Source organism: Pelecanus crispus, chromosome 11 (genome assembly GCF_030463565.1).
Source record: "Pelecanus crispus isolate bPelCri1 chromosome 11, bPelCri1.pri, whole genome shotgun sequence".
Lineage (NCBI taxonomy): Eukaryota > Metazoa > Chordata > Aves > Pelecaniformes > Pelecanidae > Pelecanus > Pelecanus crispus.
Window position 1 is genome coordinate 17,295,966 of NC_134653.1, and position 19,539 is coordinate 17,315,504.

General features: G+C 48.0%; 1 protein-coding gene across 1 annotated transcript; it reads right to left on the reverse strand.

The window, feature by feature from the left end:
• Positions 1-675: 675 nt before the first annotated feature.
• On the reverse strand, positions 676-16,852 carry FAM234A (family with sequence similarity 234 member A). Its single transcript, XM_075718259.1, has 12 exons — positions 16,596-16,852; positions 15,075-15,384; positions 13,866-13,982; positions 13,476-13,664; positions 9,448-9,578; positions 6,906-7,035; positions 6,322-6,460; positions 5,893-6,033; positions 5,424-5,502; positions 4,852-5,004; positions 3,859-3,961; positions 676-3,702 (listed from the first exon to the last, which is right to left on the reverse strand). Exons 2-12 carry the CDS (start codon positions 15,337-15,339, stop codon positions 3,491-3,493), a joined length of 1,659 nt encoding a protein of 552 aa, XP_075574374.1. The 5' UTR covers positions 15,340-15,384; positions 16,596-16,852; the 3' UTR covers positions 676-3,490.
• Between the last annotated feature and the right edge of the window lie 2,687 nt (positions 16,853-19,539).

Consider the following 19,539-nt stretch of genomic DNA (forward strand, 5'->3'; position numbering starts at 1 on the left):
CGCACAGCGCAGCAGGCTGGGGATGTCCCCAGCCCCTGAACAACCAAGCGCCATGGATGCTTGGGATCCTTGGGACCGCAGCATCCTTCCCTGCCACAGAGCTCAGGACCCCTGGCACGGAGCAGGGGGGTTTTCTCAGCTCAGTGCTGAGGCAGAGGGGCCCTGGGCCAGGGGAAGCTGCAGGAGCCTCAGTCACAGGATGGAGCTTGGGACCTCAGCACTGGCAGCCACCGGGCAGCGACAGATGGTCCCATGCTCCACAAGACACCGCCTGCCACACGGCTCCCTCCGGCTTGATCCAAATCCAAGCCCCAGTGTGAGATTTTCACGCTGATGGACTGCAGCAGGAATCCGGGGTGTAAAACCAGGTCACGGAGCCCCAGGTGGGGGGCAGGGAAGGTTATCCAACTCCAGGCTCCCTCCGCATGCTCCCTTCTCCCAGTCCATCACCTGCCTGCAGCGGGACAGGGCAGCAAGCAGCACTTTTGGGCAGAGCCGTGGCCAGCTCAGCCATCAAAGCATCACCAGGACACCTGGATCCCTCCCAAAAAAGGGGGTTTCTGCCTTCGGGAAGTCACACAAAGGGCTGCCAAAAAAATCCCGAAGTCTTGCATAACCTCAGCTGCAACAACAAAAGCAGGGCACCATTTACAAACAATGCAAAAGAGGATTTATTGAAACCATTCCCGTTAGACCAAGTCTTATAGGGCACAATTTGCAATAAGTTAAAGAACCAAACCGAACAGTCTTAGTGTTAAAAACCACACTAATACATAACACAGTGATATATGCCATCATCACCCATCTGAGTTATTGAATCAAGGCACAAATTCATTCATTAAATACTGCAAAAAACCAATTACACAGGGAAACAAGCTGGGAAAAGGACTTGCTTTGTTAAGAAGGTGCTGGTTTGGCACTGATGCGTTTAATTGAGCTGCCACAGGGAAATCTGCGTTTCCAAAGTATCTGGAAACATTAATGGACAACTTAAAGCCAAAAAAGCCCCCCAAAGCCGAAAATCCAGCTCTCCTGAAAGAACATTTAGTGTGCCCATGGGAAAGGTCAGGTCTGGGTAGGCATCAGAGAAGGGAGAGAGCTGAGACACTGCGATTGTGGTGAGAATACGGCCCAGGCACCTTGCTCCCTGCCAGGGGAATTTCAGTGGGATACAATCTGCATCCAACACACAGATCAGACTAGCACGCAAGCCTGGGACTCCCACTGCCAGGCTCCTGCAGCCACGCTCCCGGCTCTGCCCCAGCCGGCGGAAGGGCAGGCTGAACATGGCCCTCACAGCCCGGATTCTGCAGCTGTGACACAGCCCGTGATCCCTGCAACACTGGCGCAGGCTGCCAGGCTTCAGGTCTTCATCGTGCTGTGCAAAGAGGCAACTTAAGCTGGGGGAGATGGCAGGGGAGTCTCCCTGCATCCCCAGACTCACTCAGAAAACAGCTTGGAAAGGGAACAGACAGGGAAACCCACCACTTTTGAGTCCACGGTGCTTTGCGGGTTGTGGAGTGCTCTCCTGGGAGCATCCCCAGCTTCCTGCACAGCCTGGACGCCCCAGGACTGTGCTCCGCCAGCAGCACAGCTCTGCAGAGGCCAGCAGCACTCATCATCCATGGTTCCCTTGACTGACTGCGCTACGGGTCACAGGACAGAGGGAGCCAGAGCACCCTTTAGGCAACTACCGGGCCAGCTGGAAGCAGGAGGTAAGCATCCAGGCAGACCGCTGATGCTGCAGCTCATTTTGCTGCAAGACTGGGAGACCTGAAGCTGTGGGCATGAGCATAAGCCTGGGTGACGCCAGCTGCCGGAGCTAGGAGCTGCCCTGCAGCAGGTTAAAGCTCAGCAGTTGTCACAAGAGAACTGATGCTCGACCCTACACAACCCAGCTTAAGTTTCTCATCCTACAGTATTTCTACACACACCCTGATCTGAGACTAGGCAAGGGAGGGAGGCAATGGCCAAACCCCCTCCCAGCACCACAAAACTCGAGAGAGGTTATTTTTAGAGTGTGTTTCCTGTCCACCTTCCTCTCACCAGTCAGATGGACACCCAGCAGCAAAAGGACAGGGCTTGTGTCTCAGTGTGGCTGGTGTGGGGACTGCAGCTTTCAGGACTGAGCAGCCGATTCAAACCGTTTTCCAGGCTTTGCACCTCTTTTCTAGTCCATACTGGTGCCCAGCAAGGAACAGGGCAGAGCATACACACCATGCTACAGAAGGCTCCAGGGGAGACATCATCTTCACACAGCAACCCATCCCATTCCCTTGGGCTACCAGGCTGACAGAAAGAACAGCACCTGAAGATCCTCACCCAGCATCACTTCAATTCCAAGGGCAGGGAGGGAGCAGAGAGCTCTCTCTGGAGCTGTGCTGCAGAGACAGCTTACGTTGTCTCCCTAAGTGGCTCATGCCTGTCCTACAGCCTGCCCACCTGCTGGCAGAGGGGACAGTGCTCAGAGAAGGCTCCTTAGCAGCTGCAAGACTGAAAGAGTATTTGCAGGAGAGCTAGCATTGCCACTCGGGTACAGGGCTCCCCAGGGCAGCAAGCCCAGCTCCCAGGCAAGGTTAAAGTGCAATTCTACTCTGAAAAAATGTCCTAGATCCCCTGGCACCTCAAAACCAGCAGGAGAGGTGGTGTCCACACCGGCAGGGACCAGCCAGCCTGGACTCAGGGTGGTTTTCGTATCATCTGTAATGGGGACAGGGAGGAACGTTGATGCATAAATCAGGGGGGAGACCAGCTCCCTTTCCGTGTCACGAACACTGCACAGCCTGGCTGGAAAGAAAGCAACAGAGGAGATGGACACAGGTAGGCTTGCAACTGAGGAGTGGGGCACATGGGGCTGTTTAGGAGAAAAGATCATTTTCTAAGTAGAATGACACTTTAACCTGTGCTCTGCTGGCCTGGGTGACACCTAGCCACATCATCAGCTGCAGCAGGGGTCTATCACTACACACACCCCATGACTACCGAAGCAGGGACCCAAATCCAGGAGAGGGCAATTGCAAATCAACCTGCAGCCATCCACCTCTCCCACAGCCAGGAGAGCTGACTCAAAGGAAATCTAACACCACACATCGAAGCTCCACTTCTCACGCAAGCACCCAAGAAATAATCAACTCTGGCATCCCCAGCAAGCATGTGTTTTCCTCCAGACACAGGCTGAGTCAGCACAGTTCTGCGGGCACAGAAGGATTGACGGGAAAGCCCTCTTCCTGGAGCTGACAACACTCAGTGGTGGCCAAGCACTGAAGTCCTATCACCTCTGAGGACAGATGCACTGGCAGCCGCCCCTGCAGCCTGGGCGACCCCAGACAACTGGGGGTGCTTCTCCACCAGCCACGCTTTGGTTTGCAGATCGAGAAAGGCAGCTTCCCATTTGAATTCGTGATCTGGATTTGCTAAGAGCACAGCTGCAGAGGAGAGGCAGCTTGGAGATGCCCGGGCCAGGGCAGCCTCTCCCTATCCCTCGGCAAGCTCACACTCGGCTGTGGAATCGCATCCTGTAGAGGCGGTCCCGGACGTACTGCTCGCTGTCCACAGCCACCTGGCTCAGCCAGATCACCCTGCTCTCGGAGACATCCTCTTTGAGCTTACGCTTCATCAGAGACACTGACCCTGGCTCCTCACTGGGTTGAGGCCCCGTCAACAACACATAGCAGGCATGACGGCTCCGCTCGAACAGTGTGGCTGTAACGCAGAGCAGAGAGAAAAGCCCAGCCTAAGGTCTCTCTGTTCAGACTGGCCACCAGACCCAACACCGTGCACCCAGGGAGTCCAGGAGGTACCAGAAGGCCAGTGTCCTCCTGCATGTCCTCGCTGGAGGGCTGGAAGGAGAGGACTTACCATTGAATGCAATTATTTGGTCTGTGCTATTGCGGAGCTCCAACAGGACATTAGTGTAGGAAGGATGGAAAAGATACAGCTTCTGGAGAGGAGCTCTGGATCTCTGCAACCAACAGGACACTATCAGGACATGGACCCACATGTTATCCCAGAGACAACACCAGCACCAGGCTCAGCGATTACTCATGCTCAACAGAATATATCCAGACAGATACTTGTCCCTGTCTGCCCAACTCATCCTGTCTGATGCCACTAGTACTAGTGTTGGGATTTTGCTTATTGTTTGGTGCTCTCCTCCCCACCCCAAGCTTCCTGCAAATAGTATGCCTGTCTGCTACAGGCAGGAGACAGATTTTTGCCTTAGGGCTGGTAGAGTCAGTGAGGAAAGCACAGGAAGCTCAGCTGGTGCTCAGGCATCCTCCAAGACTCAACCTGTCACTAACGTGGCCCGCCACTGCCCCAGAGGGCTCCATTACGCAGCTGAGCCATGCACTGAGGCAGCCAGAGGCTGCCTTGGCGCAGAGAGAGGATATTCACGTGGCCATGCGAGATCACTGTGTGCAGTACTGCTGCGGGAGGCTCCAGGCCAAACAGCAGGAACTTCAGAGGTACCAAGCCAGCAGCCTCTCGCCTCACCTACAGTATCACACTAAGGCAGGACTCTGGGCAATCCAGTGACTTTGTTCATAAAGCCACTAAGTCCCTTTTCTCTACGTAGCCAGGCTGAGGACGACAAAAGCTGTTGGTGCACTACCAGCTGCTAGCAGGGACATTGCTATGGACATTGTGAGGACCCAGTACAGACCAGATCACACACAGAGGTCTGCCTGCTTCTAGCAGACCTGACTGGGCAGTGGCCCCACACCCAGTGCAGGAGGCCGCAGCGTTAGTGGCACAGACCGATGCGAATGTGAATGCTGGGAAAAGGGAGTAGCTCCACCCAATTCTGGCCCAAAGTCTGGAGAACAGCAACCATTCAGCAACACTACTCACCGTTTCATTTCCTGCTGCCTGGTATTCACCCCAGATGAGGAAGGTGGACCGGTGATCAGCAGTAGAAAGTGTGGCTGGCCCAGGGCTCTCTGCTCTTGAGTTCAGCTTCAGGTCCCACTGGACTGCTCCAGATCCACTCTCAACAATCATAACCTAGCAGGGAAGAAAGAAAAGGAACTCATACCAAAGAGCTCTAACAAGCCATGAGAGAGAAGTCAAGTCAGCTGTCTCTACCCCACACTGTCTATGACAAAAAGTATCTGACACATGGGAAGATGAGGAGATACTTGAAGCTGAGCATCACAGAGCTGTGAGACCTGGGGTGGGCCATGTTAAAGTCACAAGTTTTGCAGCTATTTCAAGGGGTTCAAAGCTCTGTCATTGAAGCCTCTTGCTGAGAAGAGAATTAAAGTGCCTGATCTGGCTTCAATAACCTGTTGAAAGAGATCTTTTCCCAGTCTAAAACTTCCTAAAATCAGCCAGAGGGAACATCCCACCAGCTGCCCTTGACTCTGCCTGCTTGACCTGAGATGTGCAGAGAAAAGGGAAGTTAAAAGGAAGAGTGTTCAAACCTTCTTTCTGTTGGGTCCAATTTCACTCTCGAGGACAATGCCAAGAACATCAGGTTTGTAGTAACCAAGCAGTGGCTCACTAAGGGAGAGAAAGAGAACGGACAGATCATAACACACCAGGAAGACCTGGGCATACCTTGCTCTTTCAGAGCAGCCTCTATCCTCCCAACAACTCTCCTGTAAGAACTCGACTGCTATGTTAGGTTAGCCTGGTACCCCTCCCAGCTCTGAGCCCAGTCCTAAGACAGCCATACTGCAGCAGGCACAGAATGAAGAATCAAAGATTTGGGCTCCTCCATTTTGAAGTGGCATCTGACATTTGCTAGCAGAGGACACAATAGCACGATCCAGATATGAACACAGTGCAGGCTTTTATGTTTCAAATGAATTAAAAACATAACATCTGCCAGGACACTGCCGCTGCTGGGATCCTGGAAATGCCTCATCCAGCCCACATCAGTAACACTACCTCACAACACGGGACACGTTGAGGGTCCACAAAGTCTGAAGATTTTGTGCATTGATCAGCGTAGCCATCTCCGAGTTCACAACCAAGATGTTCTCCCGTGATCGCCCAGGAATTTTTGCCAGGTAACGAATGTCTCCAGAGCTGAACAAGGGCAGAGAAATGTTTACTCTTTCTGGACTGTGGATGCTTTTACTGTGGGTTTTTGGCTTTTTCCCTGCACGGTAAATACAAATAGGAAACCCCAGCCTGCTTTCCCTCCCTTCCTGTGAAACCCTGACCAGGCCATCAACACCAGCCCTCTTCCCGAGCTTTGGATGTGCTCCTAGTCCAAAAGCCACGTAGCCAGGAAAGAACAAAGCCACAATAGGCCATCTTGTCAGGAACACCACTATCCTCCAATCCACCAGCAACCAAGACATAATCTCACACCTGAGAAGGGATAAACGGTGCGTGGTGTGGTCAATGTTCTTCTCCCACTGAGGATCTTGCTCAAGGCTGGGAAGCTTGATTTCCATCCCAGTTGCTGCACTGTAGAGATCTTTCAGGGAATATGCATAGAGAGAGTTTTCTGCGCAAAAAAAGCAAGAATGAGGAAGATAAGTTATCCTGCCCTTGCTCTGAACTCTACGATTTTCCAGATCTGGCAGATCAACTATATTTTTAGGGCTTGCATCATAGAGTTGTAGTGATATTTTGAGACTCAAGCCTGCTTTTGAATGCTTTTAGTGTCTTATCTGTTCATTATCCAAGTGTTCCCACAGTAATCATTTGCTATAAATGACTACTTAAACCTTACATTCTTAACATTTTTCAAATAAAATTACTAGAGCATGTAACAAACCTTAGTTTAAGCAGAAACCTCCCCTTCTCTTGGCCTTGAATAGCTCTTTTGCTAGGTGAAAGCATGACACAACTTTTAAGAAAGCAAAACGCTCTTTCAGACAACTGTTTAGTAATCCTGATTTCACAGTTATAATCACTCTTTCAGACTGAACTCACAAACAGAATTGTACCTGTATAGAAAAGGAAGTAGGAGGAGGAGTCCAGGTTCAGCTTGATATAGCGAGCTTTCCCATCCACATTCAGACTTCCAGTAGAGCCAATCTGTTTGCCATTTTCTCCTGAATGGATGAAGGTCTTAATCTAAGCAGGGAAGGGATTAAAAAAAAAAAAAATGGTTAAAGCTGCATCGCACCGTTACTGCTCCACCTCGAGAGTTTTCCAAAGCTTTTGAGCAGCTGGTAGTGAACAGCAGCTGAATGGGAACAGCATAGGCTCAGATGAAAAGTCTCTCCCTGGTTTTGGAGGTATAGGCAGGAGTTAGATGATCCCTCTGCTGTGAATACTTTTGCAAGTTTGAAAACCACTTCCAGCACAGCCACTTGCCCCGAGATTCTACTACCTCTGCCAACCACCTCCCCTGCAGGCTGGGAACACCAAACAGCAAGTCCCAGCTCTGCTAAGGACAGTGAAGATCAATTCAAGCCTGCCGAGCGGTGACAATGATGGAGAGGACCTGAAGGCAGAAACAAAGCAGCATATGGACATAGGGGAAACTTGGCTTCACACACAGCTCTGCTAAATATTTTAAGTGCCCTAATCTACTCCTCCTAAGGCTGACATGAGTCCAAGCAGATAAAAGAGCCGACAGGTTTCTTCATATTCTTTGTGCAGGGTAACAGAATCCACTAGAAACATTTCACCCAGAAGAATAAAGGCTAAAACCCGGATCAGATTCAAATGTCTGGGCAACAGTTATGGTCTGGGGAGAGCAGTGCACACTACGGAAAAGAGAAACATCAGAATGAGACAAACAGCATCCACCAGAGATGCTGAGTCAGGCAGGAATCTTTCCTTCTTCCTTGACAGGGAGAGACTGGGAAAGAGAAGGAAATCTGCTGCTCTCGAAGTGAATCTGGAGAGTCTGTCAGGTGAATAAGGGATAGAGTCTGCTAGGGAGAATGAATAACACAGCTGGAGAGGGAGAGCAACACATCCACCAGCTGTTCCCAGCCTCCCGCACTGGGAGGAGACACATACCAGCTCTTGTAGATCAGCTTCACCTTTACTCACAAGCCCTCGTTCAGCAGCTACCCCGGGAACAGTAACAGCCAAAGGTATTCATACAGCAAGTGAGAATACACACCACCTTACTCACTGCATCGCTTAATACCTCTATGCATGGCTACTGGCAATGTATCCTGAAAAACGTCGTATTTTCCCGGATGTATTTGTGCTGAAGCTTGCAGCAGGCAGGGGTCAATAAGACACTCAGAAAAAGCTGCCATCTAAACCCGCTGCACACAGACCCTTCCCCACAGACTGCTCAAAGCTCTGCCATTTCAGGAAAAACCAGTATAATGTAATGTTCAGCTTCAGCCCTTGTTAGCAATAAAGCTAATTTACTGAAGTTCTGAATCTCCCTTCCAACAGGCATGCCTTTTTCCAAGCTGCAGAGCTCCACTCAAGCTTCCTGCATTTTGCATGATTTCTCAAAAAAGAACGTACTTGTACTTAAGTTGACAGAGTGCTTGCCAAGTCTGGAGGGAGGAAGGGATTTCCTACCAAGGTAGCTAGAGAGGTTAAACGGAAAACAAATCAAAAGGCAGTCTTGAAGAACAGAGACTACATTCAAACATTTCTTGGCCACCTAAGATTAAAAAAAAAAAAAAAAAAAAAAGGCTTGAGATAACTGGGATAGCAAAAGCAAGGAGGAAAGAAAACAGAAGAGAACCGTAGGAGTCAGAGAGGATAGAATTTCTGACGACTCTGGCAACAACGTCTCGGACAGCAAAACCCTCTTTGCTTACGGAGTACTGTGGTATGAGGACAAGGGGCTCCCACTCCTCCCATCAGACTTGCAGGGAACCATAACTTTTGTATGCTTTAAGCAGGACAGATTGCGCATGCAGATGACGCTGTACCACTCAATCATGGATGCAGATCTTTTAGTATAAAACCACTTTTAGCTACATGAGTTTCACCCTCTAAGAAATGGGAAAAGCAATATTGGAATGGGAAAAGCAAAAAACACAACTAGCAGCTATTTCACTAAATGAACCCAAGTCAGAATTAACCAGCGCAGTGATATTAGGAAGAGCGCCGTGCAAAGTAGACCACAGGCAGAGATATGAAAGGTATCAGAAAAGGGCAGTGGTAGTACAAAAGTGCTGGCTGTCAGCTGTGCTTTGATCTACGAGCCAAACCTGTCAGGGTTTGTTCACTTCCACTTCTCTGAGCAAAGTCCCAGAAAACTGCAAGCTCATCTCGCCTAGGCTCACTCCACACACAGCCCAAGAACAACCAGTGAGGAGTGCAGACTGAAAAGGGGAAGGGATTCCTGGCCAGCTTTTTTCTTTTTTTTTTTTTTAAACCATAAAACACTTGCATTGATTTGGGAGTACATCTCTGCAGGGTGGGAAAGAATCTACCCCAAACACATATATCAGAGGACTCTGGATACTTCCTCTTAGACTACAAGATCAAAATAAGTAACATTTCCGCCATGCCCTGTGGTTCGGCCACTGGGTTTATCATAGCTTCAGAGTGACATACCTTATCTCCTGTAGCAATAAAGATTATCAGGTCCTGAACTCCATCATTATCCACATCTGGAATCACTGACACGGGAGTCAGCACAGTATAATTAGCTTCAAAGTCACTGGACTGTCTCCACTGAACCTCCCCTAGAAGACAGAGTTATTGGGAAACATTCGCTGAAAGCACTTTAGGTTGAAAGACTTTTAAGGTCCCTGCTCCTCGAAGTACTTTGCAGTAACCAGCCATTTACAGCCCATCAGCACCACAAGCCAGTCACATTTATGCTCATCATGGTGTACTTCCTTGCATTTCTGCATTTCAAATGAGTCCCAGTATTCACAATTTCAATTTATATTGGAAAGTAATTCTAGCTGCCTGCACAAATGCACCTTAACATCCTGAGCACAAAGAACAGCTTGGCATGGAGAATCCTTTTTTGTGATCTAAAACCTTGCTGCTGTGTACTTAAATCTGCACAGACATTTTAAGACCATAAAGCAGATGAATTCTGACCACAGTGTTGCAGCTACTCCTGACAAAACCTTTTTTGCTGCAACTTGCCTCCTGCAGATGTTCCACGCTGATGTGACCAGCGGCAACTCAGTTCATATTCCACCTCTCCCTTGTTCAAAGAACATGCACAGCATGTTCAAACTTGTTTGTAAATAGAGGTAGCAGAGCTTTGTTTTTTGAAAAATGGTGTTGTGGGGGCGAGTTTCTCTTCAACAGCTCCAGGCCAGTTGGGTGACTTTACTCCATACACAGCCCAGGGCTGCTGGCCACTTTCCACTCACTGCCCAGTGGAATTTGCAGTGGAATTGCCGGGGGGGGGGGGGGGGGGGGGGGGGGCGGGAAGGCCGGGGGCGGGGGGTTTTCTTTTTAAGGAAGACTTAAGTGACTAGCTAGGTCCTCAGAGGGGAAATGCTTACCATCCCCTTAAAACCATATCACAGACAGCAATTACCATTTCAGGAATGCAAAGTAATCATCTGTTCTTTGTCAGGAAGGCAGTTGTACTGAAGGCCAAGGAATTACTACCTGACACTGTCTGCAATAATTTAAGGCAGGCTGTATTTCCTGTAGGATTCCTCCAAAGCTTTTACTGAAACACTGAAAAAAATACTTGGATTTGTTACTATGACAACAGATGTGAAGTAGAAGAGTGCCCCTAGGAAATCATGGGAAGGCAAAGAATTTTACCCCCGAAGAAAACAAGCAGGCAAAGGAAGGAGAGAACTTAAGTTTTAAATAACCATATCCTGGCTTCAGCACAGTCCAACAGTAAGACCAGGCTGATGAAATTTGCATTTCAATGCATAAGGCTCTATTCTTTGCTGGTTAGACAGTGGATATAGTTTTGGAGGAAGCATCTTACTCTCTTAAAAGAGCAGTCTGACTTAATAGAAACAGGTAACAGTGAGACCTATTCAACACAAAGGACTTGAGAAGCTTTCATGCTCTAACACAACGCCCAAAGAGCACAAACTGTGAATCCAGTCCCATCCTGCTCCATCAATGGGAGATGGACATCCAGAACGCTACAGTGCTTCCTCAGAGCCCAAGGTCACAGCAGAAGCATGGCAACAGAAGCCAAGATGGAAATTAGACAAGTTCCTAGACAGCAAATCTAACCTGGGTGAAAGGTTTGGGGGTTTTGGTTGTTTTTTTTTTTTTGGTCTGGAAGGAATAATAAAACTAGGACTTAGATGGCAGAGTTCAGCTCTCACTTCAAGCAGACGCAAAGGACACAAAGCAGGATTGCCTGCTTCAGGCTGGATGAGGTCCAGACGCACATCCGAAGACTGTGCTCTCCCAGTTTGCAGCTCACAAGCTATCTGAGCTAAAGGCAGGTCTTTTCTACCGAGCAGTGTTAGACCCCTCTCCCATGCCCCTGCCCACTTGTATACTAAACACTTGTAAGCTCCTGGCATCCACCATACAGTGGATGTGAAGAAGTATCCCCCGATGTGAAGAAGTATCCCCCTTTGTTTTTTCTGAACCTATCACTTGATAAAAGAACCATGGAGCAATGAAGAGTTGTGACAGGAAGTCATCACTCCCTGTTCTTATCACTCATAATTATAGACTTTTTTCCCTGTCACACATTCTCCAAGTTGGAGTTCTGGTTTATTTAGTGATTTCTTACACAGAAGCAATTTCATACATCTGGTCATCGTGGTCCCCTTTCTGCCATATCCCTTAGGAGACCAGCGAGGACCAGAACTGCTCACAAGGCTCACAATGCAGGCTGCTGGAGGATGAGGTAAAGAGAGAAGGTGTGACAATACACTTACTCCTGCCCTCTTCTCCTCAGGACTCTGCATCTGGCACCAGCAGAGGTGGAACACCCAGCTACATAGGCTTTTGCTTTGACCTGGACCTTAATCTTAAACTCTGGTGTCCCAGTTTGCTTGCAAGATAAACATGCATGAACGTTAGAAGTCCCACACAAACAGAAGCAGGCAATCCTACACTTGTTTGCTCAGGTCACTTATCTGGCAACGAAGAAAGCAAGACTTCACACAACTGGAACGGATAGAAGAGCACTAACTTTAATGGCATTTAAAGATCAAAACCACATAAGACACTTTCAGATGATAATCTGCCTACCTCTCCTTCAATCTTCCTACAGGCAGAGGCTAGGCAGCCTGAGAGCCCTGGAATCTCACCAATCCTCCACGAGGATGAATCATTAACAGCTAAAGATTGTTCTGACTACTGTTTTTAGCACAATGTGATGTCAGACTGCCACTTTAAATACATTTAGCCTATTTAAATACATTTTATTCTGATCTGTCCTCCTAACCCCCAGTAAAAGTCAACCATGCTAAGAAACCCCTTTTAACCTACTTAATCGCAAAAAGGTATCAAATATGTCAACTTCTGGGTTATTCACTTTTCTATCTGAAACAACTTTTCATCGCTTGCTTTTAATTTATCTATGGAATGTTTTCTTACCATACTGTTGCTGTGACCTGTGGCTTAGCCTGGTTCCTTCTCTCTCTGCTTGTGCTATTTCTTTATGGCTGTCTTTAGTTACATGCCTTTGCCTCAGCAGTCACCTTTCTACGCTTTGACCTAAAAGCAACTACTTCATTAATAGTCTATAAATAACCTGTCCTAAAGCCTGATGAGGGAAACGGTGCCAAGATATCTCAGCTGGTACAGAAGCTTTCCATCTACACTGGAAATTAAAAGCTACACTAGATTTTCCTCAGATTCCTTAGAGCTATACCTCTTGCTATTTCCCTCTCCCAATTTTTGGAAAATAGGATGCGAGGGGTTCAATACCAGACACAGAGGATGGGATCCTAGGCATGTTTCCAAGGGAGAACATGCATTGCTTAGAACCTTTGAAACTGTGAGGCCCAAAACCGAAATGCATTTTAGGCTTCATCAGCAAGGAAAGTTCAGGGTGCAATAGATGGTCACTGCCCTGTTCCTAGAGAAGTACAGGCACTCTTTACCCTCACCCCACGTTAGGCAATATGACGAATTTTTCCACCTATAGGTTCAGAAATGAAGGCAGCTTTCCAGAGGAACCAGGCAAAATCCTGGACTACTGAAACTGGTGAGTACTTATCCTAAGTGCCTTCCTTGACGACTTCAAAATCATAAATCCCTAAAATTCCCACTCCTCTTGCCACTGCAGGCACTCCTAGCACTCACACACAAATGACTGAGAAACACTGCAGGTTTGTATCCAACCCCTGAGAGTATAAAGTAACATTCACAGCTAGTGACTGCTTCTCCTGTTTCAAAAGCTGTTGAAAAGTTGTTCTTATAATACAGTGGCTGGCACAAGCCACCACATCAGAGTCCAGCCTTTGGAACAGAGAGGCTGAGAGAACAGGCGCTTCTCAACAGCCCAGCAAATGGCTCTGGCAAGGTTTTCAGGATAATAAATACCCTGTGCCCATTGTTCATGTACTAGCAAGTCATGTCACGCTGACGTCCCCAGCCTCTGAGGTCTGAAGGTCACCAGGTGAGGAAAGCAAGTAGCACCAACCCTGTATGGCAGCAGTACTCTGCTCATCACTCACCTGTCCGCAGGTCAGCTGCCGTAAGAGATGCCGGCTTCCCCACGACCAAGCATCCTGGGACCTCAGCCCCCCCGAGCTGCTTGATGCCACACTCCATCCACTCAATCTCCTCACCAGCAGGCCTCTCCCAGAGCACTCTGCCATTCGTGCCAGACACAGCAGCAACAAAGGCACATGGAGAAGGCAGACCTGAAGAGAAGAGATGTCAGAGGGAGGACTACCTACACCTACCTTTGCGGCTCCGCACCACCCAAGACCTGGGACTCACCCCGTTGCTCTCCCCACCCAGCTAATCCAGTTTTCTCTCCCAGTCCCAAAGCAGCCTCACTAATTAGAGCTAAAAGAGAAAGAACAGCCCTTACTACAAGGGTTTGTTTCTGAATCAGCTACCTTCATCCAGACAGGATCTGTTGAAGCTGCTGCTGCCGTTGCTAGCTTTGAAAGCAAAGATGACATCTTGCACTTTGTCTTCATTCACATCTTCTATAGCAAGAAACTGGTAGGCCACTGTAAAAAAGATCACAAGCCAGGCACCGGTGAGGATTGCCTCAACCAACAGCAGAGCTAGCTGGAGCAAAACACAAATTCCTAGAGACCTACTCACCGCCTCCATCTCTGACAGTGTAACATCAGGACAAATTGGCTTTTGTATTACAAAAAGCCGTCTACATGAGTACTAAGGACTGGAAGTTAGTGCCAAAGGATTTTTTAAATCTGCTATCCCCCAGAGGATTTGTCTTTTTTTATAGCCAAGCAGCCAGAATTTGAACTATGTTGAACAAAGAAGAGCTCTGGTCTTGGTGTGGGATTGCTATTCCTGAAATATAAAAAAAAAACAAAACCCAAAACCAAACCCCATGAAACCCAGCCCCAGATACTCCATCTTTCTCACTCTCAGCTAAAAGCAGCCTTCTTCAGCTCAGAGTAGCAGAACTTGGGATTTCTGCATTAACACACAAAGCTCAGTCCCTGTTGGTGAGCACTATCTCTGCATTTACAGCATAACCAGCATGTACCCGCTGCACATAAGATTAAAGAAAAGCTTTCACAGAAGCAAATGCTGAGCCACCAGGGAGCAGTACCCAGCCTAAAGAGCCGACTAAAGCAACTATAAATTTGTCCAATTTATAAAAAAAACAAGATGCAATTCTTCTTCTGCCCTTCCTCTGTTAGCCATGGGGAAAAGTTAGAAGGTCGTTAGAAAGTCACACTGACAGCAAAAAATGCCTAATTGTCTCCAAACCTCAGCTGAAACTTCAAGGGAACATTTTACAGACCAAACTTCAACAAATACTTATTCCCAGATACCCTTCCCCCTTTTTTTTTTTTTCCAAATGAGGCCAACCTGCTACCTTGTTAGCACTTCAGAGCAGCATCTAATTTCTCCATCAGATCCTGTAAACACCTCCTGGAAGGCCACTCCAATTATGATGGGCCACTGCTTAATCAGGTCAGGTATTCACAGCTCTCGCTCCCAAGGGCAGCATCCCTGCAGGCCTGGCTTCAGATTGTGCTTAGGTAGAGCTCCACAATTCAAATTCGTGGCACCCAAAGGAAAAGGACTGTTGCTAAGTATTTATTCCGCTACAGCAAGCTCACCTGCATTGTCGTAGTTCCGGAACCATGTTCTTTCTGAAACTGGCCTCTCTGGGCAAGGAATGATAAATGAGAAAGCAAACACAATTATCAGACACAGAAATAATGAGATGAAGAAGGCAGCAGTGCGCCACCGGGACAGCCGAGACAGTTGTGATGACTGCTTGCTGACAATTCTTCTCTCCACAGAGTTTTCATGGTTCTCTTGAGCTTTTACATCCTCAGTCTTCAGAGGGTGGATCTCAGCTTCTGAGTCTTTGTTATCCATTGCAGCTCATTCATCAGTGATTCAGACACCCTTCTTCCCTTTCACCTGCAACAATGGAAAGAGCAGTTAAAACAGATTTTGGAATGTATCAAAAAAAACCAACAAAAATATTCTGTTACTACCCGATACCCAAGCTGGAAACATTTAATGGGAGGTGAGCAAATCAGCGTATTGTCACAGAGCTGGATACAAAGCACCGTTGGTACCGGAGGTCTCCCATTACTTAGTAATGGGGAGAGACTGCAGGATGCAGGAATAGCACTATTTCTTCAGAGAAGGAAGAAATCAGCTCTGCTAGACCCAGACAAAGAAGGCTACAGCTTCTACACGGAAAGGACCGACTTGTCTATAGGTCTCCCTCAAGAAAAACATGCCAAAAGCTCCTTTTGCTGCAAAGACTTCTTGCCACCTCCTGTGTATGTCAGCCTGACTCCTGGCTGGAGAGGTGAAAGGAAACACTCCTCACCTTTATATCCCAACATAAGGCCGTTCCCTACTGTAATGAGCACTTGAACTTCCCCAGGAGACAGAGAGAGAAACAAACACTAGCATATTCTGCATAGGAACAAACCAAAGCTATTCAACACCTTCTCAGAGGAGAAACCACTTGTTAAGTTCAGCAACTGAGCCCTGCAGAAGGCAAGAGAGTGATTACTTCCTTCCCTGGAGGAAAAAGAAGGCACAAGCTGAGACAAAAATGTGGCAAATTTGATTTCATCAGAATGGAAGAAGAGCTAACAACTGCTATTTTAGTTTTTCCTGCTATAAATCATAATCTTGAGCTACAGCTACAATAACAGAGAGGTTCTGTGCTAACTTGTTATAAAAGGGAAAAAAAAAAGCCCTGGTCAGTTACAGAAGCCTGTAACTCATTACCCACAACAACAATAAAAATCAGTATTACATACAGTTTCTCTGATAGTGCTTCTTTAAAAAAATAGCGGAAAGGAAGAAATAAAGAATAACACATTCCAGTAGCCTTGGAAAAAGCTGCATGGCAGTGTCATAAAAAGTTATATCAGAGCAAATAAACATGACAACTGAGCCAAGTTTCCATGACTGTGCCCCAGCAGTCACATGCCTGGATTGTCCACTGGAGCAATTTACTTCCCCAGCAGAAAATAGCTTAAACTCAGCACCAGCACACAACGCAGAGAGCTTGGGCTTTCAACTCCAACAATAACGGGGCTCGTTACGTCTCACGTTTCATGCCCAAGTTCATTTACAGGTTCAGAGAAACACAAGATGAGAGTCACCCTTGGGAGGCCAGGCTCCTTCAGACAGCTGCGGCTCGACTGGGGGTCTCACTTCCCCAGGCTGTTCCTGTCCCACCGCAGGGAAGAGATGCAGAGGCCTCTTCTCTTCTGGGTACAACTCACAGGGGAGACAGACCTACGGCAAGGCAGGGATTGAGTGCATGGGGCGAGTGGGACAGCCTGGCACGCTGCTGTCAATTCCCTAGCTAACCTCAGTGTCTGCTGGACTTATAAGGCTGGAGTTACAAAGCACTTACTCCAACCCGAGCACTCTGGCAGTTATTCTATGACAGCACATCGAGTACATGATCTCGCTCCAGACAATTTAATTCAAGCTGCACGATCCCATGCAAATACAATTAAATCAATAATGTAGAAGTTATATCTTATTCCAAAGACCTTACTCCAAAGACCTCATCTGCCCTTTACATCAGTCTACCAGTAACACCAGAGACACCTTCATGAGGCCAGCTGTTTCCAGACCAACCGCAGGCACCTGACAGAGGAGATATGGGTAGGAAGGCTCCAGATGGAAAGGGGAAGAAAAGGAAGAGCTGTGCATTCAGCCTTCCCCCCATCCCGGCCATCACGCTGGCGAGCTGAGCACCGCTCCATTACTGGAGCCAGCCAAGCACCTGACCTCCAGCAGGTTCAAGGTACAAGGCTCCAGGTGCAGGCTGAGCAAATGATTTACCGGAGCAGAGCAACCACCGTCACAGCAATGGGGACGGCAGCAGGAATTGGTCACGTGGCCTCCCTTGCGATGAGGCAGATGGCTCGTTGTATGTCTGGCGTGCCTGTCTCCAGCAGCAGGGAGAGGTGGATCTTTTCAAGCACTGCGGTAACCAGCGTCCACAGCACGGGCTGCGACAGGGCTCCAGCGCAACCCCACCGGCCTCTCCAGCAGAGCTGTCCGCAGCCCCCAGTGCAGACCCGGGAAAACTCCAGGGCACAGCCAAGTGCTTCCAGCACCTACGAGACTTCCCGAAAAGAACCAAAACCAGGCTTCTCCACACTTAGTCCAAAAGGGCCACCATCTTAATGCTGTATGGAAAGCCTATTTTTATGACTCACTATAAATCACACCACTGTCATCCAGACTGGGATGAGAACAATAAAAAAAGTGGTAATTATCCTGACAGCCCCAGCAATTCCCCTTCTTTTGCAGCAATGACCCTAGGAGCCACGGATTACAAAGAGCACTCAATGCCTTTAAAGCAATTCTTTCTCTTTTCTTCCAGGGTTTGAATAATGCCCTTTGCACCCCTGCCAGAGCAGAGGCAGTGCCAGAACAATGACCACAAAGGTCAATGGCAAAGACTCAAACAATGCAGGAAATCCCATCGCCCGCAGTTGCCAAAGTACATGCTGGCAGCATGTGAAACGGTCTGAGCTCTGAACAACAAAGAAGTCTGGTAATCAGTTTAATTGAAGACAAGCAGAAAATGATAGTGTGCATTTCAGATGATTTTACTGTCCTCTAGCAGCCGGCATTTTGTCTCCTGCTGGCAGAGGACACAAAATAATTCACTGGAAAGTTTAACACATCTGGGCACCTTGCAAGGATATATGCAATGACAGGATCGTGTGCTGCTGCATTATTAACACACACTGCATGCACTAGATCTCGTAGCTAGCACCAGCTCTCTGCTTCAGGACTGGAGGCCTCACTGTGAGAAAACATGGGAAAAAGACTTCATAGAAAAGGAAATAATTATAAAATGCATGCAGCAGACCCAAACCGAACCCACACAGCCCAAGAAGCACTGCAGTACAGTCAGGATCTGCATTCCATACGACTTTGCTGGTGTGTGCACTTCCGTCGCTCCCCAAGCTTTAAAGGCTACTTGCCCCCAGCAACGGGACAAGCTACGAGCAGTCTCCGATCAAAACCTGTCCCCACAGTAACAACGCTGCACTCGGGACAAACACAGCTTTACTCACCTTCATTGGGCACTGACTTTCCTTTTCTTCTGAAGCTACAGCGCAGATTTACAATCTGATCTGAATCAAACCAGTGAAACTTGTGCAGCAAGTGGTTAGTGCCAAGCCACAGCTAAATCCAAGAGACAAACTATCATTACCAGTCAGCTAGAATTGCCTGACAAGCACAGAGAACCACATACAGTCGGAGGTATGAAAACTGGTGACAGAAACCATTTAAGCGTCAGTGTGATGGAAGGTTTAACTCATTTTCCACCCATAAAATAGCAAACCACAGCATTTGTAATCTCACCAGGCACCAGTTCTTCCTGGAAAATTTCTAGCAATATAGCATAACTTAGATTTGATGTTCAACATGTTTATATCTTTCACAGAATGATGAAATCAGATTCTGACTGGCCATTTTAGGAAACCAAACACAGCATTTGGGTGTTGTGATTCTGTATTTTTTTGTTTTAAGCACTTTACAGGTTTCCTTCCTGTCAGCCAGAAATTGCTGAAGCCCCACGCTGCAATCAGTAATGACAAGACAGTTTCCAAATTTTGGTCTGAACAAGATGCAATGTTCCCTTCATGGCTGTCTTCCACATGCAGACTGTTCAGTTTTGATCCAAACTATGGCACAGCACTGCAGCAAACCTGCCGGGCAGTCACCTGCTGCAACATCAAGACATTATTGGGTCATTTTTTCCCCTTTTCTGCAGTCCCACTTACATCAGGGTCCAGCCACGAGGAAGCAACACGTAAGATTTCCCCCAAATGAGGACATTTTCCTTTCCAAATACACTCAGAATGCACAGCGTATACAAGCTTACAGTTTTGCTGGGTCATCTGCAGCTCGCAAAATATAAAGTCGCAGCCACGGGCTGGTGGGAAGAACTGCCTCGAGGAGACCATCTCCTTCTGACACCGGGGTACCTCTGCTCCTGCTGACGTCCTTGTGGCCTTTGTCAGGACACAGTTTGTAACCCAGACCACACCAAAGACAATGCAGGCATGC

What these genes read in the sequence shown, in the direction of transcription:
- FAM234A (XM_075718259.1), bottom strand. Translation starts at nt 15,339, where the DNA reads ATGGATAACAAAGACTCAGAAGCTGAGATCCACCCTCTGAAGACTGAG. An exon ending in GGCAGCTGACCTGCGGACAG is followed by an intron (nt 9,579 to 13,475) that starts GTGAGTGATGAG and finishes TCTGTCTTCTAG; the next exon opens with GGGAGGTTCAGTGGAGACAG. An exon ending in AACGTGTCCCGTGTTGTGAG is followed by an intron (nt 5,503 to 5,892) that starts GTAGTGTTACTG and finishes TCTCTCCCTTAG; the next exon opens with TGAGCCACTGCTTGGTTACT.